General features: G+C 45.3%; 2 protein-coding genes across 8 annotated transcripts in view; one reads left to right on the top strand and one right to left on the bottom strand.

The window, feature by feature from the left end:
• Positions 1–12,258, top strand: part of pde8b (phosphodiesterase 8B) — a 41,280-nt gene extending 29,022 nt beyond the window's left edge. For all 4 annotated transcript variants that reach the window (XM_086188544.1, XM_086188546.1, XM_086188545.1 and 1 more), the window contains 7 exons: positions 837–966; positions 4,628–4,826; positions 5,828–6,045; positions 6,116–6,254; positions 6,476–6,643; positions 6,742–6,871; positions 9,169–12,258. In XM_086188544.1, coding sequence (XP_086044670.1) covers positions 837–966; positions 4,628–4,826; positions 5,828–6,045; positions 6,116–6,254; positions 6,476–6,643; positions 6,742–6,871; positions 9,169–9,278 — 1,094 coding nt within the window. In that variant the 3' untranslated portion in view covers positions 9,279–12,258. The remainder of the gene's footprint in view (positions 1–836; positions 967–4,627; positions 4,827–5,827; positions 6,046–6,115; positions 6,255–6,475; positions 6,644–6,741; positions 6,872–9,168) is intronic.
• On the bottom strand, positions 12,157–20,730 carry wdr41 (WD repeat domain 41). Of its 4 annotated transcripts, none has more exons than XM_086188549.1 (15): positions 20,644–20,720; positions 20,500–20,570; positions 20,304–20,379; positions 18,874–18,989; positions 17,366–17,414; positions 17,162–17,290; positions 17,032–17,094; positions 16,333–16,444; positions 16,159–16,221; positions 15,345–15,449; positions 14,979–15,259; positions 14,751–14,872; positions 13,932–14,017; positions 13,715–13,848; positions 12,157–13,634 (listed from the first exon to the last, which is right to left on the bottom strand). In XM_086188549.1, exons 3-15 carry the CDS (start codon positions 20,349–20,351, stop codon positions 13,494–13,496), a joined length of 1,449 nt encoding a protein of 482 aa, XP_086044675.1. In that variant the 5' UTR covers positions 20,352–20,379; positions 20,500–20,570; positions 20,644–20,720; the 3' UTR covers positions 12,157–13,493. The 4 variants fall into 4 exon arrangements, with proteins under 4 accessions (XP_086044675.1, XP_086044676.1, XP_086044674.1 ...); XM_086188550.1 differs by having other exon boundaries at positions 20,670–20,704; XM_086188548.1 differs by having other exon boundaries at positions 20,500–20,730.
• Positions 20,731–26,386: the final 5,656 nt, after the last annotated feature.

The following is a 26,386-nucleotide window of genomic DNA, read 5'->3' as shown; positions in this document are numbered from 1 at the left end:
AGATGACATGTTTTGATGAATATTTGGATTGTTAAATGTTAGAGTAAGGCAGGCCTTTCAGGTTATTTTTTGTGAATGGTTTTAAAGGTGTATTTAGAAAAATACTATCTAAACAGGTTTCCAGGATAGAATGTGGTTTACGTCCGTCGTTATCCTGCCAGAAGAACTGGCTGCAACATGGATGGACGTCTGGACGCGCAGGACAAATTCTTGCGCAGCACTAATAAAAGGCATTGGCTGTGTGGTGATTGTCCACCCGTCCGAGAGGCTCCTACAGTCTCGGTAGCTAACACACTGCTGTATAAGATGTCTGAGAGGAGCAGAGCAGCGTTTGCCGCTAATGAGCCTGCGAGGGGAGAACAGGTTCAGGTCCTCTGAGATGAAGGAACATGAGTTCTGTTGCCTTGAGAGAATCTCATGAATAAATATGACGTGTAAAGTGCTTATTGTTCTGATGAAAGCACTATAATGTTCTTTTAATCATCTACAGTCCACCATTATGTAACGCCGTTATAATGATTGAAGTCACAAGACTCCACTGAAGGCAGAGCTAAATAAAGAGTCTGTTTCTGAGAAATCCTCCTCTTTGTCTTCACGTTGAGAACCGCATTCCTATTCATCAGCTTTGCACTCGTGCTGGTATTCAAACATTCTGATATCACGCCGTCGCTCTACCGCCGTCTCAGCTTTACCATGTGACATGCTTGTATATAAAACTAGGGCGTCCGGCTTGGCACCACCATCCGTCATGTATTCATCCAGTCAAAGTGCTTCCTGGTGTTTTACCCCTTTACGGTGTGATTGCTGTGAACCGGGTGCGCTTTTATTTTTCGCAGACATGAGCCAGAGCCAGCTCGCCATCCCCGTCACCCTGAGTGATGTCCCTCAGGCCATCGCTGAGATGCTGAATGACGAGGAATGCTGGGAATTCAACATCCTGGAGCTGGAGGCGGCTACGCACAAGAGGTATGAAGTTGATGGAGACTGAATAGAGATGTTCAGATAACAGTGTCTCATTCAGAGCCCAAAGACTTGTGACAGTTTCACCTCTGGAGTCCAAAGGGCCCTGGAGGTCAGGCTCTAAGGTCTTAAATGACATCCCCCAAATATTCGCCTAAGGTTGAGGTTTCTCTCAGTTTCTATGTACACATTATTCACTTAACAAACAACAAAAAGTTGACATGTTGATATGTGTGTTTGGGTCCATCTATCCATTCATCCATCCAATTTCTTCCGCTTATCCTGTTCAGGGTCACGGGGGGGGGGGGGGGGGTGGAGCCTATCCCAGCAGCCTTTAGGTGGGAGGTGGGGTTCACCCTGGACAGGTCGCCAGTCCTTGGCAGGGCCAACACATAGAGACAGACAACCATTGGCTCTCCCAGCCACGCCTACGGTCAGTTTAGAGTATCAATCAGCCTCGTCCCCATTTGCACGTATTTGGACTGTGGGAGGAAGCTGGAGTACCGGAGAGAACCCACGCAGGTACAGGGAGAACATGGAGACTCACACAGAAAGACCCTGTATATGTGTGTGTGTGTGTGTGTGTGTGTGTGTGTGTGTGTGTGTGTGTGTGTGTGTGTGTGTGTGTATGTATGTGCATATACAGTATGTGTATGTATACATACACATAAATATACATATATACGTGTGAGTATATGTATGTATATGTGTACATAACTTTATATATGTGCATGTATGTATATGTACATATGCATGTATGTATATATGTGTATTATATATATAACTATATGTATGTATGCATTTGTGAACATGTACATACATAACTATATGTGTGTATATGTTAATGTACATATATACATATGTGTTTACACATGTACATGTATGTGGGTATGTATGTATATGCATATGTGTATATATGAAGGTAAATGCATGTATTCACATGTTTGTATGTATGTGTATATGATTACATAATACACATATATACATACATAATATATGTGTATATATATACATATGTATGTATATATACCTAACTATAAGTATGTATATATGCGCATGTAAGTATGTATCTATATATGGGTGTTTGTGTGTATGTATGTATATTTGAGTGTATGTATGTATATGTATGTATTGATGGGCATTTACATGTATGCATTATATATGTATATATGTGTGTGCATATGTATATGTGGGTATGCATATACACATATTTATGTGTGTGCATATGTGCATATCCAATGTGTGTATGTATACACGTATATGTGTGTGTGAATATGTGTATGCATTCGTATGTGTGTAGATATGTGAACATGTATATGTGTACCTATGTGTATATATGAATTTATGTTCATGTATCTATTGTATGTGTATCTATGTATAGATGGCATTTCTATATATCTCATATATACACGTATATATGTGTACATATGTATATGTGGGTATGCACATACATATGTGTGTATATATGTGGATATGCAATGTTTGCGAATGAATATATGTATATGTACAGACAGATGTATATACATATACATGTACATGCAAATACATATGTGAATATATGTGTGTGCACATACATATGTGTATCTGTGTGTGTGTATATGTGTATTTATTTGTATGTTGACGTGTGTAAATATGTGCATATATTTCTATGTATGAATATACATATGTGTATATATGTATGTATACATTTATATATGTATGTATGTATGTACATGTGTGTGTAATTGTGTGAATATATCTGTATATGTGTGTATATGTACTTACGTTTGTATATATATTTGTATGTGTGTATGTATGTGTATATGTTTACTACATATAAACATACTTATAAATTTGTATATATAAACATATATGCTCATGCATATATATATTTATTTATGTGTGTGTGTGTGTGTGTATATATATATTTATGTGTATATGTATACTATATGTATGTATATATGGTTGTATATATGGGTATGTATGTATGTATGTACACGTGCATGTTTGTATATGTGGGTGTTTAATTGTGTGTATGTTTGTATGTATGTATGTTTTAGTGTATGTATGCACAGACACATATGAGTCTTTTTTATTTATCTATATTTGTACATATGGACATGTATCTATACATATATACACACACATATATACAATCATATACACGAAAATATACACATACATACAAACATGTATTCACATATATACACGTACACATATATTCACACATATATATACAAACATTTACATGCAAATATATACACATACATTCACATACATATATGTTGACATATACTCGTACATATATTCACACATATACACATACATACTTACATGCACATATATACATACATATATAGTTGGGTATATATACATACACATGTAAATATACACATCAATACATGTATATTACATATGCACATATGTTTTTATGTATGTATAGATACATACAATTACATTCATATGTATATATACATACCCACATACATATACATATTTATACATGTTTATACACCTTTGCATACACATATACACACATATACAAAAATATACACACAAATATATACACATACACGTGTGCATCTATGTATATATTTGTATATGTATATGCGCATGTGTATATAAATATGTGTACATATGCATATACATGTATATAAAATGTAAATGCATGTATCTAAATGTATGTGGGTATGTTTATGTGCATACACATATATACATACATATATGTGTGTGATCAGGTATGTATGTATACATACAAACATAAGCATTTAAACATGTATTTATGTGTGTTTATATACATGTGTATGTATAGATACCCAACTGTATGTAAAAAAAATAGCAAATGTATGTATGTATATATGCACATGCAAATATGTATGCATATGTGTGTATATGCGTATGTACATATGTATGTATATGTGGGTGTTTATATGTGTGTATGATTGTATGTATGTATTTTTGAGTGTATGTATGTGTAGATCAGCACTTATATGTATCTTTGTATAGAAGTATATATTTGTACATATATGTGTATGCATATATGAATGTGTATATGTACATATACAATGTATGTATATGTAAGTACGATATATAAGAATTTGTGTATGTGCATATGTATGTATATATGTGTATGTATGAATTTTTGTGTATGTATGAATGTATATATGTGTACATATGTATATAAAAATATATATGTATGTCCACATACAGTATGTGAGTGTATGTGAATGCATGTGTGTATATATTTTTTTTGACTATATGTATGCATGTATGTGTGTTGATATGTTTGCATGTACATACATATGTACATACATGTGTATATATGTGCATATACATATGTGTATATAGATGTATATATGTGGATATATGTGTGTGTATGTATTTCTGTGTGTAGATATGTATGAATGTATACACACACACACACACTCATATGTGTGTGTGTGTGTGTGTGTATTTGTGTCATCAACCCTATGTGAAGGAGTGCTTGTATCTCAGGTCCTGTTCTTGAGTCGGGGGACTGTGGGGCCTACGATGGGCCTGGGAATCGGAGCAGTGGCTCAGTTTTACGTTACTTTGGTTAAACGATTGAAGAGAGATGGATGGACTGATGAGGTCATCGCCAGTTGGCCTCCTTTCTGTATTTTCATCTTTGCGTCATCTTCTCACGAGTTCTTTCGTGTCCCTGCAGGCCGCTGACCTACCTCGGGCTGAAGATCTTCACCAGCTTCGGAGTTTGTGAGTTCCTGAACTGCTCGGAGGCTTCGCTCCGTTCGTGGCTCCAGCTCATGGAGACCAGCTACCACTCCTCCAACTCCTACCACAACTCCACGCATGCCGCAGATGTGCTGCACGCCACTGCCTACTTCCTCCGCAAAGAGAGAGTCAAGGTCGGTGTGTGTGAAATATTGGATTTTTTTCATTGTGTCCAATGTAAATGTTTTTGTTTTTTCTCTCCAACAGCAGCACTAAAGTGTAGCTGCAAAGTCATCTAAGTCTGACTGTAATTATGAACACATTTTAAAAAAATACGCCAATATTCCAAAAATACTGCATGATTTCGTACAGTAGGTACAGTCAGTAAAGTTCTAAACTCTGACTGCATTTTATAGCTTCCACCGCTAATGTTGAGAAAAAAAGAGCCGTTTGGGATTGGCTGGGAATGTTTGTCTCATTTATATACATGCGTTGTCATTTTTTTCCTGTGAAAGGATTTTGTTCTGGGAGGGTTTTTTCTTTTTTTCTCCTTCCCAAAACCAAGAATCCAGGGCCTTCCAGGGAAATGTGTGTCCTACTTTAGGTCAGCATGACAAAGCTAACACCTCTGACTGTGTCCACAAAGCTTCGTAGCTGGTGACGGCTCCCAAATAAATTCCCAGAATCATCAAGAGGTGAAAATAAAAGAGATGAAAATGAGTGGAAACCGAGTGGAAAGGAGGACCCTAGATGAATTAAATAAGCAGGAACTGGAAAATCTCTCAATACTGAAAGGCACTTTTTTTTCTAAACAAACATGCCAACTTTTGGGGGGGGGGGGGGGGGGTAACCTGTTTGCCATCGTCTCCAGAGTCAGACTAGAAGAGAGGAGACCCTTCTCTCCTCTGCGCTGCATTCGGAAGCTGAGACCCACGCTCGTTAGCGTAGCACAATAAAGTATAGGATGAGACCCACACTAGTTGGCTTAGCACAATATATGGTAGTATGAGACCCACGCTAGTTAGCTTAGCACAATAAATGGTCGTATGAGACCCACACTAGTTAGCTTCGCACAATAAATAGTCGTATGTGACCCACGCTAGTTAGCTTAGCATAATGTTGCCGTTGCAGAGAGAGACGATCAGTCAAGTTATGGGAGCAGCACAGCAGGACTAACACCACCGTATCTTTACAGAGCAGTCTGGATCAGCTGGATGAGGTGGCGGCATTGATCGCAGCCACGGTGCACGACGTCGACCACCCCGGCAGGACCAACTCCTTCTTGTGCAACGCCGGTAGTGAACTGGCTATCTTGTACAATGACACAGCCGTGCTGGAAAGTCACCATGCCGCGCTCGCCTTCCAGCTCACCGTCCGAGACAGCAAGAGCAACATCTTCAAGAACATCGACAGGTCAGTGGCAGCAGCTGGTGGATGTTCTTCCCGTTCTGAGCAGCGCTCACCATCTCGCTCTGCCTTGCAGGAATCAGTTCCGAACGTTGCGGCAGGCCATCATCGACATGGTTTTGGCCACGGAGATGACCAGACACTTTGAACACGTCAACAAGTTTGTGAACAGCATCAACAAGCCAATGGCGGCCATCGAAGAGACCAGCACAAGTGTAAGCGCATGTGTGTTGTTTCCCACCAAGCAGGTTATGCTGATTGTGTCGGTTTGTTAGCAGGAAACAGAAAACTACAAGGCAGAATTTCACCAAACCTACACCAAATAAACACCAAAACTCGGGAAATTGTCCTCATCTCAAGAGTCCCAAGCTAGCTTGTGCAGACTGGCGTGCGTGTATATTTTTATCCAGAATGTGTCTTTATGTCTCTGCTGCAGAGCATCAACAGCGACTGTGACGGTCAGGCTAACATCAGGAACTCTCCGGAGAACCGGCTACTCATCAAAAGGATGCTGATCAAGTGTGCGGACGTAGCGAATCCCTGCAGACCGCTTGAGCTCTGCATTGAATGGGCTGGGCGCATCTCGGAGGAGTACTTCGCACAGGTGAGGGGACGAATCCGAGACGGGAATCTGTCTTTACATCGTGGACTCGGTCTTTGTTTGAGTTGTCACATCCCTGTGATCTGTTGGTTTGCCTGCAGACGGATGAGGAGAAGCGGCAGGGGCTGCCGGTGGTGATGCCGGTGTTTGACAGGAACACCTGCAGCGTTCCCAAGTCCCAGATCTCCTTCATAGACTACTTCATCACCGATATGTTCGACGCCTGGGATGGTACGAGCAACACTCCGTTGTGTGTTCAGTCATTTCCTTTTCCAATTTATTTCCACATATTAAATCTGACTGAGTTAGTAGAAGGTGAGGAAGGCCACAGGTGGCAGTTTACGTGTCACAGGTGGTAGTTTACGTGTCACAGGTGGCAGGTTACATGTCACAGGTGGCAGTTTACGTGTCACAGGTGGCAGTTTACGTGTCACAGGTGGCAGTTTACGTGTCACAGGTGGCAGGTTACATGTCACAGGTGGCAGTTTACGTGTCACAGGTGGCAGGTTACATGTCACAGGTGGCAGTTTACGTGTCACAGGTGGCAGTTTACGTGTCACAGGTGGCAGTTTATGTGTCACACGGCTTTAAATGTTTACTTTTTACTTGGTAGACTTTTCTCACCTGCATTCATGTCAAAAAAACATTCAGCATGTCTGTTCCATGTCACATCCAGTGGATCTGAGTTTGGTTTCTGTCCCACCAGTTGGCCTTGTGTACATTGGTTCCCGCCTGTTGCAAATTTAACGCCACATGTTGATCATCAGAAGCAGGAGGAAGCAACGCGTCATAGGAGTTGGATGGCCAGAGAGCTTGTTAACTTCTTTTTTTATTGCAGGGTCATAATATTTCACCACAATGTGCTACCAATCAAGCAGGATCGCTGGGTTTTTAGAAATATTGGTTAAAAAGCTGCATTTGGAGCACATGGGGGAATTTTACCTGAAGAGTTTCAGTGAGAAACTTTCTCTTTCTCACAGCATTTGTAACATGTGGTGAACGTTCATCCCAAATCAAAATCTTTTTCCGAAACCTAAACTTTTGTTAAACCAATTAGTGTTGATGACCAAACCTCACCGCGCTGCGACAAAAAACTAGGACTGATTAAAAACAGCTGAAGTTAACTACAACTCAGTGTTAGCAACCATGTCCACCTGGCAGCTACGGCGGACATTTTGAATGAATTTGGCAATAATCACCATGTTTGCATATCAATTTAACATGTTAGCATGCTACAGTTTGCTAATTAGCGGACAGAACTAAATTAAATGGAGATGCAGTTTGTTATGTAGGTTATTCTTCATAGGCATCTTCATAGTCGCACTAAAGGAAAAGTCAGGGAAGACTAAAGTGATTGCAGTTTGTGATTCAAATCGAATGAATGAGTCGAGTGCGGTGCGTCAGACTAAACATCTCATAGTCTGATCGTCACCTACTCTCCGTGACCATAAAATTCCCAGACAGATTGTTGGACAGGGAATGAGAGGAAAAGCAGTTTAGAGAGTTGAAAGAGTGGAAGGGTAGAGCGGCGCTTCGAGCTGCTCGTTCCCACTCAAGTTCCCTTTTAGTTTAGCCTCCCCAAGAGATAACTTGTTTACTGTCAACACAGCTCTGATGTCACGGAAAGATTCCACGGGGGAAGTTGGGAAAACAGACGAGGGGATGGGGGTTTACGATAAGCTGTGTTTGTGGGTTTGGTGAGGGACGAGCTGTCGAGCAGAACTTCACAACACGCGTGCACGCACACACACGCACACACGCACGCGGCAGCTCTCAATCCACCGGGGTCGATGTGAGGTCATCAAGGGGGCTAGCGGTGGTCCCAGGATGTAGCAGAGATAGGTCGCCATCAACGAGCCGGACATGAGCATGTAAACACACACGTAATCATACACACACACACACACACACACTGCAGAACTGAACTGTGTCACACTGTGTGAGCGAGAAAGGAAGAGAGACCTTTTGACCCGAGCTTTTTATGTGGGAGCAACATCGCGGAGTGTACACAACATTAGCCACTGTACATGAACTAACACACACACACACACACTGCATATCAGGACAGGAAGTGGCTGAAAGCAGGTGACGGGTGACCTTTCACCACCAGTGTTTAGTTCCTGAATAATTTCAGCATCTTGGCTGGACAGAGACGACGAGGCGCTGGAGTTTCCAAACTGACATTTTTGGACGATTTGGCTGTCGTTAGCCATCAGTCTCCGTTAGCTTCAAGCTAAATATACGCAGCCGGCTCTTTCTGCCTTCTTGGGCCACAAAGAAGGGATGCAGGATGGGGGGGGGGGGGGGGGGGGGATTACCCTTTAAGGTGCCTACAACAAAATGCCAATGCCAAAAAGGCAAAATGGACTGTGGGTGAAGTACTGGTTTGAAAAAAATCGCTTCGTCTCCTCGCTGCCGGCGTGGACAGAAAGAAATTATTACAACCAATAAACTTGGTTGTACTTTTCAAACCCAGCAGAGCAGGTCTGTTGTTCTGCAGCTCAGCTCTGTTCTCTGTCTCCTCGCAGCCTTTGCCAGCCTGCCTGGTCTCATGGAACACCTGTCGGAGAATTACAAGTACTGGAAGAGTTTGGACGAAATGAAGTGTAAGAGCCTGCGCCCTCCGCCTCCGTCTTGACTGATTCCTCATCGCCTCCTCTCATCCATCACCCCAAGCAGGGTATGACGGCAAATGCAGCCCTGCACCGAAAAAAAAACCTACTCTCTTCAGCTGTGACTCGCCGGAGCTCCACGGCCTTCCGGGGCGACCCTGGACATGGCCCAAAGCTGGAAAATCTGGGAGCCTGACCGCAGACATGGCCACAGAGACGCCGTTTCCATTTCAAGTCACAGCCTCTTTTCTTGAAGGTGGCGTTCAGCCAGCGGAGGATAGGTTGTCATTTGAGGCCCCCTGTTGCCACTTTCCGGCCCTTTTAGGTATTCTTTCTAGCACCTCGATGGACCTGCGTGGACATCGCGTCTCACCTGACAATCCACCATACAGTGTAACACACCGGAAACCTGCACTTTAGCTCATCCAGATGTTTTATTTTGCTAATGTTGTTGCTGTTGTTGATTTCCTTTAACAAAATCAGAGCCACTGACTGAAGCTGTTCGACAGGTCTGCTCCACAGTGGACGAGGGTACCAACTTCCTTTCCAAACTGCCAACTCTTGAAGGTGCTCAGCAGGGTTCTTTCTCTACATTAAATGCACTTTGACCTTCCCCGAGGTCAAGTTCTCAGCAACCAAGAATTCTGTGGTGGCACTGAGCGCGGAAACATGGAAGAATAGGGGAGCTCCAGAGACAGCCAGCCGAGTACAGCGATCCAGACCCAAACGCAGAGGTGATGGAGGGCTGGACGAGAAGATGTAGCAGGTAGCAAAGAGATGAAGTCAAACCACATGTATCTCAGAACTAACCAAGCTGAATAGTTGCACTGCATCAGCGCTTTCGAATGCTAAAATATCCCTTTCACGTATTCAGAACAATAGCGGGAGGTCTTTGTAGGCCTACCAGAAGTTAGCATTTCCTCCAGGTTCCTCCGCCCATGCAGTTTTATATCGGATTTTGAATTCCTGCTGAAAACCAGTTCCAAGGTGAACAAGTTAGGAGAACTTTTATGATTTTTGAAGCATTTCTTGACTTGCTATTAATACAGAGCTAACGTTACGCTCAACAGACGACACAACGCAGGTACAACGTCGTCACCGCCACCCCTGCAGTGTCATTTAGCTACTTATTTTAAAAAAAACCTGTATAACTATGAATGGATTTCTCCATAATTTGTTGGTAAATGCTTCTGTAAGCTGGTTTAACACAAAATATAAAAAAAAGACGAGTGTACTGTACTGTATTTGCTAATGCTAGCATTAGCACAACTGGAAATCAAAAAGTATGAAGTTATTTTTGAACTGAAATGTTACAATTTTGTTATTATAGATAAAGTGAAGTCCAAAAAAAAAGGGGGGGGGGAGGCACTGTTGGTTCCTGGTACCAGTGTAGGTTCAACCATGAAGGCTTCCCACCTGCGGTTGTCTTATGAGCTGGAGGGATCAGCAGCAGCCGCTCGCTGGTTTTCTCTGTTGAATTCCCTTCACGGCATCTCAAATCCGTCTTCCACGGTTCACCTCGCAGACGTCCGGCTCTTTTGGCGGTCCTGCATTAAATTAAAGGTATCAGGAGAGGCAGACGTTGTATTATGAGACGTGAATGATGAGGCTGCCCTCTGGTGGCCGCATGGGGTGATGCAGAAGAGAGAGATGGGTCGGCTCGGAACCACAGGAAACATCCATCCGTCCACTTTCTACCGCTTATCCCGTTAGGGGTCGCAAGGGGTGGAGCCTATCCCGGCAGCCTTGGTGCGAGAGGCTCACCCTGCACCGCCAGGAAACACATAATTTATTACGACTTTATCCACCACAGCACTTTAGTTTGATTCCTAAAGGTAGCGTGAAGCATTTCTGAAGAGCGCTTTCAGCAACACACTGCTCACAAACCCATTCAGAAACGAAGAAACCTGCGTTCGCTGACGGTCGGACTCCACCTGAGCTGCGTGGGCGACGTGTTGTCGTCCCGCTTGATTGACGGCCGTGAGCGTGTCGGTGTTTGAATCCAGGAAATGCACATTTCAGTGTTGCCCAAAGGCACAGAGAGCTCTGACCAGGTGCCTTATCCTTTGGTCATCTTGACGATTTTTTTTTATTTGTTTTTGTTTTGTTTTGTTGTTTTTGGAAGGAATGAAAGAAGAAAAAATGACAATGCAGAAAAGCCATAAATGTTTCCTTTGAAAGTTTGAAGTTGGTAAATCGGCGTTGCGTTGACGGTTCTTTTGTACACCAGTGAGGCGTTTAAAGACAGAAACGGAGTCAGTTTGTCCGCGAGTTGTCGGCTCGTCAGTTCACACGATGCAGTCTTCATCAGCGCCTTAATCTCGCCATGCCTCGCCACCCGCCGTCACTGTAAATACGCCAACTTTGCTTTTGCGTTTTTTGTTTTGTTTTTTTTTTGGTTCATTTTTATTTTTTGTTCATTGTTTGCTCGTGTGAGCTCGCGCTAAATTGCAGGGACGATTTCCAGCATCTTTCCACTCACGGTTCCTTTCCTCTGAATGTTTGCGTCCCGAGAGGATATTTTTGCTAGTTGACCCTCAAGATTTCTCCTCGCCGGGACGATTTGAATATTTCTGATTCGCACGTCGGGGGGGGGGAGCTTCTTCCGTGAGCAGCGCTGACCCGAATGTGAAGTGACGATTGTGGGTCTGGGAGCAGATTGTGTAACTGCTGGTTACGCAACGATAAGCCTCCATCACTTCCTCCCTCACTCATCAGCACTCACCGATGACGCTGTTTTGTAGAGTTTATAAACAGAACAAGAATTAGAAAGCGCCTAATTAATTGCGGTACAAATTATTTAAAAAAAAAAAAAAAAGGAAAAACAAATGATTATTGGTGTGTTTTAAAAGCTTTTACAGCCTCTTGAGTCGTAGTGAAAAGACGCTTCCCATCACTTTAATCATGTTTGTTTCAAAAGTTTTAATGTAATTTATCTGGATGTCTTATTTTGACGGTCTCTGTCCACCGCAGACATGTATTGTGAGAGACAAAATAAAGCATTTAAAGTTGAGAGTTGCTGCATGAGTGGCAGGTTGGGTGGGGGGGGGGGGCGAGCATCTGTGGGCCATGTTTGGTTTTGGTGAGTGACTGCAGCTTTAAGCTGAAATATCGATACAAAGAGCCGTGAAACAGGCTCAGACGGGGGGCGGCGCTGAAGGTGCTGAAGGTGCTTCGGCAGCAGCAGCAGCTGACGGTAAACCTGCTGGGCCTCCTGGATGTGGATGGAGCCACGGGCCAGCCTCCACTAACGCCCGGGAGACATGCACTCAGTTTGAAATGAAGTATTTATACACAGAATCCAGAAGGCAGTCATCACAGTCCTACGAGCAGGAATCACACGTCGCCGACCACAGAGGATAATCCTGCTACCTCCAACCGGGGGACCTTCAACGACCACCACGGATTTTAGGATACTGAAAAGTTCAGTTTGTAGGATCGTAAAGAAACAGAGCAGCTGCTTGTCTGCCACGAGTCCCTGGGGTCATGTGATCCTCATCGCTGACTCGGACTTCCTGCTTCATTCGTTGGACGGTTTTCCGACTTCCCGTCCCTCTGATTGACTGTTGTTTCTTTTGGTCAGAGACAGTTTTCATGAAGTGAATGTGAGTAGTAGTAGTAGTAAAAGTAGTAGTAGTAGTAGTAATAGAAGTAGAAGCAGTAGTAGTAGTAGTAGATTTGACAATATTTTGAAAAAAAGCTCTCCAAAGTCTGGTGGTAAAGTTTGGAAACAAGTCAGCAACATGAACCAGTTTGGGGGAGAATCTTCAGACAAAAGAGCCCTTCCCTCCGTCCTGCATGAGATCGGTTCATTTTATTTTTGAATCTTTTCGATGAAACTGGATGATGGTGTTGATCATCTCTCCAGAAACGCCTCCTCCTGGCAACGTGGCAGCGAGATTCAAGGCCACAGAATGAAATGGAAACACAAAGTATCACAGACACAAGCAGGCAATCAGCATCTGGACGGTCTTCAGGTTGGATTTCAAGTCCGGACTCTAAGCTTGGTGTCCTCTCCTCTCCTCAACCCCCCCCCCCCCCCCCCCCCCCACGCTCTCTCCAACTCACGTTTGTCTTCCTGCAACAACTCAACTCACGCAAGACTTTGAGGGAGGCGGGGCTCTGCAGGTTTCGTTTCCAAACTTGTCAGAATCGTCTTCCTATCAATCACGTGGGCCTGAAACTATCAGTGTCATGCAACGGTGGCGGCTGGTCAAAATGGGGGGGGGGGGGGTTAAAGGTCAAAGTCCTCCATTCTCCTCCAGTTTTTGGAAAAGTGCCAGGCTGCGGAGGTGCGACTGTCTGTCCCCGTTCTTCCACAGGATCAGCTGGTGGTCTGTGGAGCACGTCAGCAAGCCGTTCTCCTTCAGGTCCACGAACATCTGATGACAGCAAATGAGAGCCAGTCATTAAAGCCCCATCATGACATCATCGAGGTCACAGAGCAGACATGGTGTCGTACCTGGACAGCCCCCGAGTGACCAATCAGATCGCCCGTCAGCTCCAGCGTCCTGATGTTGGGAATGTCCGTCATCTTCTTCGACGGAGGACCGGCCTGCTTGTTGGAGCGGCTGAAGTTCCACATCCCAAAGAAACCTGGACCAGAACAAACACTCCCTGAGAACTCGGTTGTACTGTTTCCACCCCGACCACCAGTACCGCCGCCGCCGTGATGTTACCTGGGGAGGCCGGCTCAGCAGGTAGAGGCAGGTCTTGTAACTCCCACATCCTCACGCTGCCGTCCTCGGAGCAGGACATCAGCTCGCTGAAACAGAGACGCCCGCGAGACTGAGACCTCATCTGGTTGTCAACAACCATTTTGCTCTCCGGGTTTCAGTGTCAGATCACCGCGCCCCTTCGGCAAAGCCCCCGCTGGCACGTGAGCAACTCTGAGAGAGCATGCGATCATTTCCAACTCTCCTCCATCGTGAAAGTTCAGCACGGCTCCAGTGCTTCTGGAGAAACGCAAGTTTGACGGCTTCAGAAACGGTTTGCTGCTGCGTCGCTCCTGCTGGGGTTTCTTCCACGCTCCCAGACATTGCGACCAGTTAAATGAACGGTTTTACCACATCGCCAGCGTTGCCAATACAGTCCAATAAAAAGAAACAGAACGTTCAACATGTGTGGCTATGAACGAGGGCTGTTCTTCCCCACTGCTGGGGGGTTTGTTGTTTTGTAACAAACCAAACCGGGACATTTTTACGAGGGAGCATCTCTCCCTGTTAGCCTGCTCACGCTTTACTGTTTGCTTATTTTACCTTCCTCCTTTATTTCCCTGATGTCGCCATGTTAAGACAAGAGTTGCGAGCCCACTGTCACCTGATGGACGCCTGTGTGTCAGTGGAGGAATGCAGGGTTGTGGTGCAGTGGCGCTCCCGTGTGGTGAAATGGTAGAATGCATGTTTGTCATACCCCTCCACCGTTCCATTTAACCTTTTTGAATCAATGCTAATTTCCTGTCTCTAGTTAGAGGTTGAACGTGAAAGGACGTGTTTCACCTGTCGGACAGCATGGAGGTGTGCAGGATGCTGGAGTCATGCGCCACCTTCCTGTAGGCCACAACCGTCTTGGTCAGGATGCTGTAGACGTACAGGCCGCTGCCCACCGCCGCCAGGATGAGCTGAAAACCCCCAAACAACAACAGAGACTGTAACATTTACAGTAAAATAAATAAATTGGAACATTCAAGACCGTTCCAGTTCCAATGGTTTCAGCCGGTATCACACCAGTGTCGTGACGGTAAAATTGGAACCGTGTGTATTCATTTTTGATCCCTCAATCAGAACAACACGAGGGAGCGGCGTGTGTGAAAGCGTCTTCACTGTTCCGTTGCTGGTCAGATGCTGGATGGACATCTCGCTGGGTTTGGGAGCCCCCATCCGGATTTCCGCCTGGGTGCTGGGCTGAGGCTCCTCCCACAGGATGTGCTCATAGGCCACCACGTTCCAGTCGACGGCGTCCCAGAGGACCAACTCACCCGCGTGAGAGCCGCTGGCAAAGAGCCCGTCTGAGGAAGGCGCACACATTCACTGACATCACACAAAACGCAACACGGTGGGGTGATTTCAGCTGAGGACTGGGAGTTTGCTGACCGTTGACGCTGATGAGAGCTCGGACCTGGTCCTGGTGGTCCGACAGGCAGCGGACCTCAGCCACCGACACCGAGCCGTCGCTAGAGACCGTCAGCTTGTAGACGACTGCCAGAGGATAAAACTGGGATTAAATCTGGCAGCGAGATGAGAGAGAACTTAACAAAACCCCAAAGATTCGGGCGAAAAAAAATCAGGTGAACTGACAAGGACGAGACAGAACACCAAAATAATGAAAACGATTGAGATTCTAACAGAAGTCCTACTGAGCAGAAGAACATGAAATCCATTCACCACTGCCAGGGATGTTTCCAGTCAATCTGTATTTTCACTGTTATACAGTAGAGGGCGCTACTGAGGACGCGCACTGGACCACCGGGGCCAGGACCAGTGCAGCAGCAGCAGCTGGATGAGCGCTGCGGTTCTCCAGGGGAGAGTGGAAAAAAAATCCCAAAACAAAGAAAAAACGTCCACCAATTTGCGGCTTGACGATTGTTTCTTTTACCAAAAAAATGCCTTTTTTCTCAGGTTCCAGTCCAAAAATGACCATTCAAGGGCTGAATTTTTCTAAATGAGAGTAAAAACAAAGACTGACATGCTTTTGTTTTTTTGTTTCGATGAAAATAAAAGTATGTTCTTCCTGTTGATGTAGAAAGTTTATCAGCTCAATGACAGAACGAATTATCTTTTGGCGCCTTGGAAAGCTCGTGAAAGTACGGAGGGACGCGAACTGATGGAGACACGTGCGATGCTGTTGAACCACCTGGACCGGACCGGATCGGATCGGCCCGGACCGGCCCGGCAGTGATGGTCTCACCGATCTCTTTGTCCATGGCAGCTGCCAAGCAGTTCTTGGGGAGCTCTATCAACGCAGTGATTCCTGTAAAAAACAAAACAAAACACTAACAACTGTAATAAGTGTGTGTGTGTGTGTGTGTGTGTGTGTGTACGTTAAGTGCCGGGTCAAAGGTGAACACAGTCGCTGCCTCACCGGTGTCGCTGTGGTTCGGTCGGTGGCTCTGCAGCTGGAAGTCTTTGTTCCACACACACAGTTCCTCGCCGCCGGAGACCCACACACTCAGCCGCTCCAGCACCAGCAAACACTGACACACACACACACACACACACACACACACACACACACACACACACAGGCATGTGGCGGTCACACAAAATTAAAAGAAATCGAATATATTTAGCCTCTAGATGCTGTAATTACGATAATCTAGGATCAAGTGGAGGCAATTATGGTTTTTATCTTCGATCACAAGTGGCATGATAACCCTGAGTGTGGCGTTTGATCCGGTGTGTTACAGTAAACAAAGTGATGGCCCCGAGTGAGACGACACGGCCGGCATAACCACAGAAATCTGGGATGTCCAGTAGATCTGCTCCGATGAATTAAGACCCCGTGGAGTCAATGAACTGTAATCTTTTTAGAGGAATGAACATCGCGCCGGTCGGACGAGCGTCAGACGGCTTGGCTGACGACAGCAGCTCACCAACTACATTCAGCCGAATCTCATATTTAACCCAAACAAGCGTCAGGATGCACGTCGGCTCCTGGGAGTGACGTCTCAAGGAAGAACCGAGCCGTCCTGTTCTGGGTCCGTCAACATTAAGAGTCTGGAAGCTATCCTGCGGAAGCCTCCTTAGCCGGTCTGTAGCTCGAAAGCCGCTAATCAGTTACCTTCACTGAGGACTGAAGATCTGAAACGGTCTGCACCCTGTTGCCTGTATCAGGATCCCACAACTGGGACAGAAGGTTAAGGACGAACAGACGCAACCATCACACACGATTGACTCCAGTGTGAGGATACGCTGAGACTTCGGTCCGACGAGGCGGTGATGAGCGACGTGTGTGGCGTGAGTCCGTTGTAGGAGGGGAAGGTGGTCATGGCCGTTATCTGCTGGGAGTGACCCCTCAGCTCCCGCAGCCTCTCGCCCGTCTAAGGGTCAGAGCAAAAACAGCCATCAGCGTCGGACGAAGCCTCGCCAGAAATCATCAGCCTGCATCACGTTACCTCGACGTTCCAGACCAGAACGAGGCCGTCGTCACCGGCTGAGGCACATCTGGAAAACACGACATGAGACATGAGCTGTCCCGTTATCTACAAAAGTTGGTGGGACATCCGTCACCAGTCACCCCGCCCTCCTCCGTCTCATCCGGTGTACAAACGAAGCGGCTTTTTTCCTCAACAACTGAAGGAACCAACAATTTCGAGGGCTGAGGCTTCACTCAGACGCTGGTTTGTTGTAGCGACTTTGTAGAAAATACTGAAGGGTTCGGGCGGGACGGACCAAACAATAAAACCTCTTAAGCTGTGAAAGACAGCAGCTACCCAGACTTCAACTCTACATGCAGGGACACTACTGGCACGTCCTGGAAGTGTCGGTGACATCACTCTACTGGAGCACTTCCTATACGGGATGCTACTGTTACTGTATACTGGTTCAGCTCCGCTGGTTGTGGGCATCAAACCAGTTAAATTCACCTTTTTTTTTGTTTGCAGTCATTAAAGAAGCTTCCACCGTGTGTGTGTGTGTGTGTGTGAGGAAAGATTCTTAGAGTTACAGAGTTCATGTTATAAAACAAAAAGAAGAATTTGGAGCCAATCGTCTATTCGTTCATCTTTTTGCAGCTTCTTCAAGCATTTTATGCAAAATCCAGCACTTTTCAAACCTTGAAAACACAACACTCGATTTCAAGCACTGAGGTTTCAGGCCCCTCTTTCTCATGCGCTCATTTCTTGAGAGCAGGATGATCCTTGGCACGGAGGCCTGAGTGGAGATGTGCACTTGGCTGGCTTCATCTTTGGCGGCTCGACTACACCGAGACAATCTATCTGTGTGAGGAGTCATTTCCCGTAGGTCCATCTCCACCCGAGGAGTCTTAAAGAATATCTGTCCTGGGGCTCAGCACCTTGACCTGAACTCTGACCCGCCAACCGTCGAGCTGTTCCCAAAATCAACAGACAGGATGAGAGGATAAAAAGAGAGATAAAATGAGAAGAAAGGAACTGTCCAGGATACATTTTCAGACTTCAAAAGCAATCTGGAGGGAATTTTCTGGCCTTTGCCCCCGACTGCGGACCTGTGTGCAGAGAGGACAAGACCCAGAGGAGGGGGTTATTACTGGAGGAGACCAGGCGTGACGCAGCCCCCACCTCCTGACACACGCACGCACACACACACACACTTAGTTCTATTATAAATCCCAATCTGGCCACTTATGCAGAGGCACTCTAGCGTGCCGCTGTGCAGCGCCGGCCAGCCAGGAGAGCAGGTGCCAAACCCTCATACGTGTGCGTGCACGGACGCCGTTAAAAGGCTTCGCTTCTACTGTACCGCGCACACGCAATCACACGGCGGCGGCAATGATGATCAGGCTGTTGTCATGCTCTGTAAGTTCTCTGTAGGTGAGGATCTCCTGTCAATCACAGGGAGATGGAGGCCAGCCAAGGGTAGAGAGGAGAGAGGTTGGGGGGTGTGAGGAGGGGAGGGGAGGGGGGGCGTTTTGTGGTCTGCTTACCTGAAGTCATCAATCTGCACCAGAAATCGAACAATGTCAAAATGTCCTTTCAGCACCTGCAGCTCAGTGAACCAGTTTTTGGGCTGTTCCTCTCCGATGCACAACACAGGGCTTTTCTGCAAACATCAGAGAGAAAGTAGAGAGCACTTCAGAGACGTTGCATCAGCGGCGGCGGCGTTTCACAGGCCTTCTGCTGCACCACAGGGTGCAACTATCAGGGCTGCAACTAACTGTCATTGTCACCAATTAACCTGCCCACTCTTTTCTGGATTAACTGCCTGGTCTCCATTAAACAGGTTTTCAAAGAGGAGGAACAGTGAAAGCGGATGAGAGACTATGGGCTATCGGACTGACAGCCGATGGAAAAGCCTACATGTACGAGGTTTGGTTAAAGAGAATCGTTTTTGAGGAATTCTAAACATTTTCCTGCTTTTCTAGAGTCAGAAGCTAATAAACGACTCGGGACGGAGTGCTTTCATGTATTTGGTGCCGTCTGAATCTCAGTCACACAGCAATGTTAAACTAGCTTGGCTAAATATTCTACAGGCTAGAACACCATGACAACTAGCGGTGGGCTGTTGGGAATCGGGTCCCCGTGCCGCCGTTATTCTGCCGGGTGGGATGTAGGACGATGTTGCCGATCCAGAATCCATTTCATAGCTTTTGCTGGATCGTGAACTCACCTTAACAACCTGAAACACATCAACACTTCCTACACCCACTGTTCAAACAAACTCACTTGCATTACACATTTAAATGTACTGCATTAGTGCATATTTTTGCTCTTTTAATGAGAAGTACAGTGTGATTTACAGCAGGCAACTGATGTAACAATCAAAATAACCCCAACAATGATAATCTAAATATTAAAGAAGTATTGTATCAGCGTAGCTCACCAGAAGCCAGAAAATGTGCACTGGAGCATCTCTAATATTCAGGCAAGCCAGAAACTGCTGGGTGTGGCAAGGATCTCATGTGTAGTTGAATAAGCAGTGTGTTACATGTGAACATGCTTGCTACATGTACAAGGTCTCAGCCAATCACGTCGTAGTCTATCTCATCTGGGACGGGAGGCCACTGAGCTAAACCGAACGTGAACTATTTAAATTGGTTAAAAATGACTTCCCCTGGGCAAGAAGAAGAAGAGTCAGCGAATTATTAATGATAGTTTAATACAGCAGTGCAACAGTGTAATATTTCGGGCCTATAATAACTCGTGTTGTCAGCGTCTCTTGCTTGAAATAAGACCTTTAATTAGGGCTTTAATTAAAAAGAATACGCCCTAATTGACGTTTTCAGCTTGTACATCGTTGGGTCTCCCGGGTTGTTTCTTTATTTTAGCAGTATTTCTCGTCCCATCAGCACTCAGTTAACCACCGGCTACAAACATTAGCTTGGCTGCACCAGAGAGGCGTTCACGAACATCTCACCTCCACGGAGCTTTGAGCCTCCCGACCTCCAAGAATCCACCGGAGCATGGCTTCGTGTTTCAGCCGCTACCGTTAGCTGAAAAAAAAAAAAACAGTCGTAAGAACAGTTTTATTTGACGAAGCGTGACCCCAAATCACGTGGCTTCGATAATATGTTTGCAAAACCGGGCAGCTAGCATTCAATGTGTCATCGTACCAGCCACTGAAGAAACGCAGAATAACGCTGTTGTTTTATTTTTATGTCGCGTCTTCGACGTATCTGTCAAGCTGCGGATAGAAAATACAATCTAACTCTTCATTCTGACACATTTGCCGTAAATACCCTCAACTGAAATCTTACTAATAAGGTGAAAAGGGAACTCGCACCGCAGTCGCAACAAAAACAAACCACTCATGTGACGGTGACTCAAACTAAGGAAGCCTGTTGAGGACAGAATTTGTCAGCACGATTATCATTGATAGGGCGACTACTGCTCCGTTAATGGAGGCTTTTTGCGAATTTCAATAATATATTTCTTTCTAATTATCGCATTTGAATAAATGAACGAGATTTGATTTTATTCAAAATGTTCATAATAATCTTTTTTTTTTAAATACAAGCTTTGACAACTCGTCTTGTTCCCGTCAGACGCGCCATATTTTTTTTTTAAATTTTCGTATTCACTATATAACAGCTTAACTAGAAACTTCACGTGTTCAAATTAAACATCATCATCGAATTGTCAATTAAAACAACTCTTGAATGAATAGAAACAAACACGTTTTGTTCTTGAACAAATGCTTTATTATGATTAAATCTTAAGACCCAATTATTCCTTTAGAATTTTTTTCATAAAATGTCTCTTCATTTACAATTAGGGTTGATTCTCTGTTTTTTCGGTGGTTTTGTGGATATTTTGGAGACAGTTACCCGTAAAAGATGTGATGGTCGTCAGTGCTGATGCAACAGTCGGACTAGATAACATCTGTAATACCTCTACTCTAACGAGACCTTATTACTCCGCATAGGAACATAAATGTTTGAAGCAGGTACAGGATGAATTGGAATGAACGATTGCTTAAGACACATGCTGATGTCCTTATTGAGGCAGCTGCTTGGCAGGAGAGTCTGTCCCACTTGGTTTTTCAGCTCATTTTTCGGTGGCTCCTGAATGCGGCGTGAAGGAACCTTAAACGCCTGAGAGCGGAGAAGCTTCATCTGGTTGACGTGGAAAGCAAAGGGAGAGTGAAAGTTAAACATTCAAGAGGAGTAGCAGCAAGATTTTTGAGGGGAGGGAGACCGACTGCTCAGCCGCCTGCATTGAAATTGTTGTCGTTCTCCATTTGACCACTAGATGGCAGTGTGTAACAATCCCATGAGATCAGAGCGCCACACTGTACCAGGAGCTACAAATTGCCTCTCTTGAACTAAAATGTGTGGTAAATAAGTAAAATGCTCTATTGGATAATCTTGTATGATCCCAACTCTCTACATGCATTTGTCTTCACTCTCCTCTGCCTTCGCCTCCCTTCTCCCCTCTTTCCCAAGACCACCAGCAGCCTCCCCCCTCCATGTTCCCTTCCTCTTCTATACATGCTCCACACCTCCACGGGAACACACACAGTCCTATACCCCGTCACACATCAGCCAAGCTGTGTCTACTGCTGCTCCCCCGATTGAGATGACACGCAGTGTCGGGCCTGTGACCTTCATGGTGGCTCAGATCTGCGGCTGGCACTGATTTCTGATTTAGTGTCGATCCGCCGCGCTTGTCAGGGGCTGCGAGGTGCTTTCCACGCGGTAATAGAAAAGCTCAAGGGCAGCTAGGGAAAAAAAAAAAAGGGGGAGGAGGGTTTGGATGAGGTGGAGTGGATAGGTTTGAGGTGCCAGGGAGAGGATGAGTCTGTTTGTTTAAGGTATCTGGAAGATATCTGGAAGAGAGTGTTTGGAGTCAATAAATCATAAATTCTAAAGATGTGAGGGAAAGTGAATCAGGTGGAGATGAGCTGAGAGGAGGGACCTGCAGCACAGTCACGCCAGCGCCGAGCCAAGACGAATGGAAGCCAGCTCGCAGAGATTCGGCCATAAACTACTTTGTACTCCCACGAAGCAGTGGCTACGTTCTCTAAAGGTGAAGAACATCCCAAGCCAGTCGTGCGGAACATTGGGGACGTTCTTAAAGCATCCTCTTAAGAGCTATGCAGTTCAACGTTCCTCGTGGGAGTTTTGGAAAATGTTGGAGCTCTTTTTTACATCCACAGAAAATGTTCCCTCCGTCAGAAAGTTTAAGAGGAGAAAGCTCCGCGGTGACAAAATGAAAGTTCCCGGTGCTGGTGGAGAGAATGTTTCCTTGTGATGTCCCAACAGTTCTTTAAAATGCAGGGGAACATTGTTATGTGGAATAACCACAGAATCCAGGAATGTTTAGGGATCGTAACATTCCCTGACTGTCTTCCCACTATATTCCCAAAACATTTCCAAGCAGTCAAGACTGTGGAACTCTCTATGGATATTCAGGATGTCCTGGGAACATCTTTGCAAACATTCTGGGAACATTTAGGATCTTCTGGGAACATGCTGAGGAATGTTCCCGGAATGTTTGCAGAGCTGACGTCACAGTCACCTTCTAGCGTTCTCTTATGGCGCTAATGGCGTCCAGCATCGTCCTCCCTGAGCTTCTGCAGAACGTTAACTTTCCACAAGAGACCTACAGGAACGTTTAAACCTGACATGTTCCCTACGCTGGCCACCTGAGAGAGGAACCTTTACACCAGCAGAGACGTTCTTCATTACGTCCCTCGTATGTGCAGCGCATGTAGCACAGAACGTGAGTTTCATCAAAGCGGGAAAAAAAGATAAGAGATTTATTGAAATGCGAGAACGTTATCGAGGCGCGGCGACTCTCCCCGCAACAACAACAACAACAACAACAAAAAAAAAAAGGTTCAAGTTGGAGACCAGGTTCTGAGCGTGGGTCCCTCTCAGGAGAACGTGTGAGCAGGCAGACTGGCCAGACCAGCGCTGCGTTGTGGGCTCACAATTCAAGAGGTCTTGGAGTGATGGCGGTTCCCTGGTAGGATGGTTCCAGGTGTAGCTGCCACCGCTGAGGTCAGGGGCCACGAGCGGTCTCACCAGGCGGGGCGAATATTTAGATGTAGGCCCCCCCCCCAAAATGGTGTCAATGGGGCTTCAAAGCGGTGGACCAGCGAGGCTAAAATGACACGGTGGAAACCATAAGGAGGCTGGGAAAGTATCCAATAAAACAGTACAGGGATGAGAACAAGTTAATACGGACAGGGGAAATAACACAGAGATTCAGGAGTTTAAGCGGAAGTAGGAGGAGGAAACCGTTGCCTGGTGCGGCGGCGGCGGCGGCGGCGGCCTGCAGTAGACGAGGTGTCAAACATGACCAATGGTAGGAATCAGCCAGGAGGAGAAGTCATGATGGCCACGAAACACTCGCAGCTCTGAGAGGCCGATCCCACCTCCAGCCTGTGAGGGAAACAAACGGTTACGATGAGGGAAAAGGAATTAAGATGCCGTTCAACACCGGGCGGTGAATTTAAAAAAAAAACAGAAGCGGATAACGAGTTCCCTCCAACGGCGCCGTACAGAGAGAGAAGCTCATTTCTGACCAACACGCCTCACTGTCCCTCCTCATCAGGTTCCCGCTGTGCTCAGGTTTGTGGCTGCTCCTCCTCACGGAGGCGTCCACAAATCCCCTCAGGAACATTTAGAAAATACCCTTTTTCTTTTTTTGTCTTTTTTTTTTCTTTCATTTTTATCGACATTTCAGGCTGCAAACATCAACCTGTCCTGTTTTTCTACGGTGTTAAAAGAAAAACAACAACAACAACAACGGCCTGCAACAGATGCCATCGAGTGGCTGCAGCAGATACGACCGCACAACAGTAAGAAGTCACATGACATCAGTAAAACAGGGAGAAAAGTCCGAATGCGGAGGTGGAGGGAGCGGCGGAGACTCGCGTTCCCAACCCTAAATGTTTTTGTAGGGGGTATAAAGGATGCCCACATTTAAATATGAAGTTTGTAGCTTCATCACAATGTTTTCATCCCAAAACAAAAAAAAAAAGTGGATCAAACATTCGTGAAAACGCCCCCAAGTTTGCGCGATGAGCAAAACACGACTTCTGGTGTTTCTTGATTTGAGTTTAACGAATCTGACCTTTAAATACGTAACTTTCTAGATTTCAATCATCATCAATTGTCTGCTGGTCATTTTTATAAAAAACATTTGCTTCTAATTTTCTATTGAGTTGTGAGATATACAGTATATATATATAGTATATTATATATATATAGTATGTATAATATATATAGTATATATAGTATATATATATATATATATATATATATATATATATATATAGTATATATATATATATATATATATATATATATATATATATATATATAAACAGTGTGTCAAATTTCTGGTTGTTTTCCTCCCATAACTTTTTTTCAAAAAAATAAATGTATTGTTATTTTTCTGGCCGTTTTTTTTTGTTTTGTTTTTTGTTACCGACTTTCCCTTTGTCATCGTGTTTTTTGTTTGTTTTTTTGGAAGGAATCAAGCAAATTTACATCAGCGTGATAAGAAATTTTTTAAGGAAAAAAAGATGTTCAAGAATTGTCAAAAAAAAAAAAAAAAAAACGACAACAATTCTAAAACAGGGAGAGAGAGAGAGAGAGAGAGAGAGAGAGAGAGAGAGCGAGAGAGCATCAAAGTGACATCAGATCAGTAACTCTCTGTCAGGTTCAGCTCCTCAGCCTTTTTGGACTCTGGTCTGTGCGCCATGGTAACGGTGCGAGGCGAGGAGCGAGTGAGCGCATGATGTGATGCGGGTCTGATTAGAATAATTAGAACCTATACGGGACGTCTAATAACGAGGAGGGAGGTATGGAGCCCGGCGCCGGCGCACGGGCGTCTGTCAGTCTGATTTCTCACACGAGTGTGACTGTAATCGCTGTGTTTCAGCCGTCGGAGGTTAATTACCAGCTTTGACCCGCGGTTTCATGCACACTGGAGATGCGGCCGCCGAACCGCCGTTTTTGTGCGTTGGCAGAAGTTCCGAGTGCGCCAGAACGGAAAGACGCTTATTCCGTTTTCTCACTCACCTCCCTCCCTCGTTTGGTGACCCACTAATGTTCTCTTCATTTTCTCTTATGAACGGATTAATAGGCAAAAATCAAATCTCTTCATTTGCATGTAATACAATTAAGACCTTTTCAAACAGTGACAAATGGGGGAGCAGCGAGATGTCAGTCAGCCTCGTCTGCCGGGGACGCGGCGCCGCCGACCTCCACCATTTAACCAAAAATTAATAAAAACCCTTCAGATGGAATTTTCTCACCGCCATCTGGGATAGCGTAGACCAGGACGCTCCTGGACCCTGGATGTCAAATGAAATTAAAGTTCACGCGTGGATTTGGACTCGCAACCAGGACGTGAAGCGCTACCAGACCCCCCCCCCCCCCCCCCAATAATTGGATTCAGGACTCAAACGGATCTCATGGGTCCGGCTGGCTCCTTCAAGTCCATCCTATAATTACATCAAAACTTTCGGATTGCTCAGTTGGTTTTTTTATGTCTTTTCTTTCTTAAAAAAATGGCGCCAGTTTCCTCAACACAACATCTGCTAGCTTGCAGCCACGCCGCAAAACCCAAAAGTGCATGAAAGCCAAACTGCCAGGATTTGTCTTTTTCGTGGGACATCCAAGTTTAAAAGGAGACGACTTCAAGGCAAAACCATTTCCAGCCGAGATGAATCCAGGGTTACCAACCGCCGTACACATCTGGATTTTACGCATCTGTTTAATTTTTCTCAGCCGACATGAAGGAGCCTCCGTACAGAGCGCCGCCTCACAGATTCGCAGGTTTTTCCTCACCCCTGGGCTGCTCCGAGTCTTAACGCTAAACTAAGCCAAGCCAGCAGGTCACATGACTAATCCAACGCAGTGCGGGGGGGGGGGGGGGGGTTGGGGGAACACGTGTACTTCTCTAAATTTAAATTTCCTGATTGTTATTTTACTGAGATGATTGCGCGTGCCTGGGAGAAGCTCAGCGATAAACTGGATGTCT

This window comes from Aulostomus chinensis, chromosome 19 (genome assembly GCF_037954235.1).
Source record: "Aulostomus chinensis isolate RoL2024-O1b breed Wild chromosome 19, RoL_Achi_v1.0, whole genome shotgun sequence".
NCBI lineage: Eukaryota > Metazoa > Chordata > Actinopteri > Syngnathiformes > Aulostomidae > Aulostomus > Aulostomus chinensis.
This window is presented reverse-complemented; position numbering and strand designations above follow the sequence as displayed.

Coding starts and splice junctions, on each gene's coding strand:
- wdr41 (XM_086188548.1), bottom strand. CDS start 20,351: ATGCTCCGGTGGATTCTTGGAGGTCGGGAGGCTCAAAGCTCCGTGGAG. Junction 17,291..17,365: donor TTCTGGTCTGGAACGTCGAG/GTAACGTGATGC, acceptor TCTGACCCTTAG/ACGGGCGAGAGGCTGCGGGA. Junction 15,260..15,344: donor AGCTCTCATCAGCGTCAACG/GTCAGCAAACTC, acceptor CGCCTTCCTCAG/ACGGGCTCTTTGCCAGCGGC.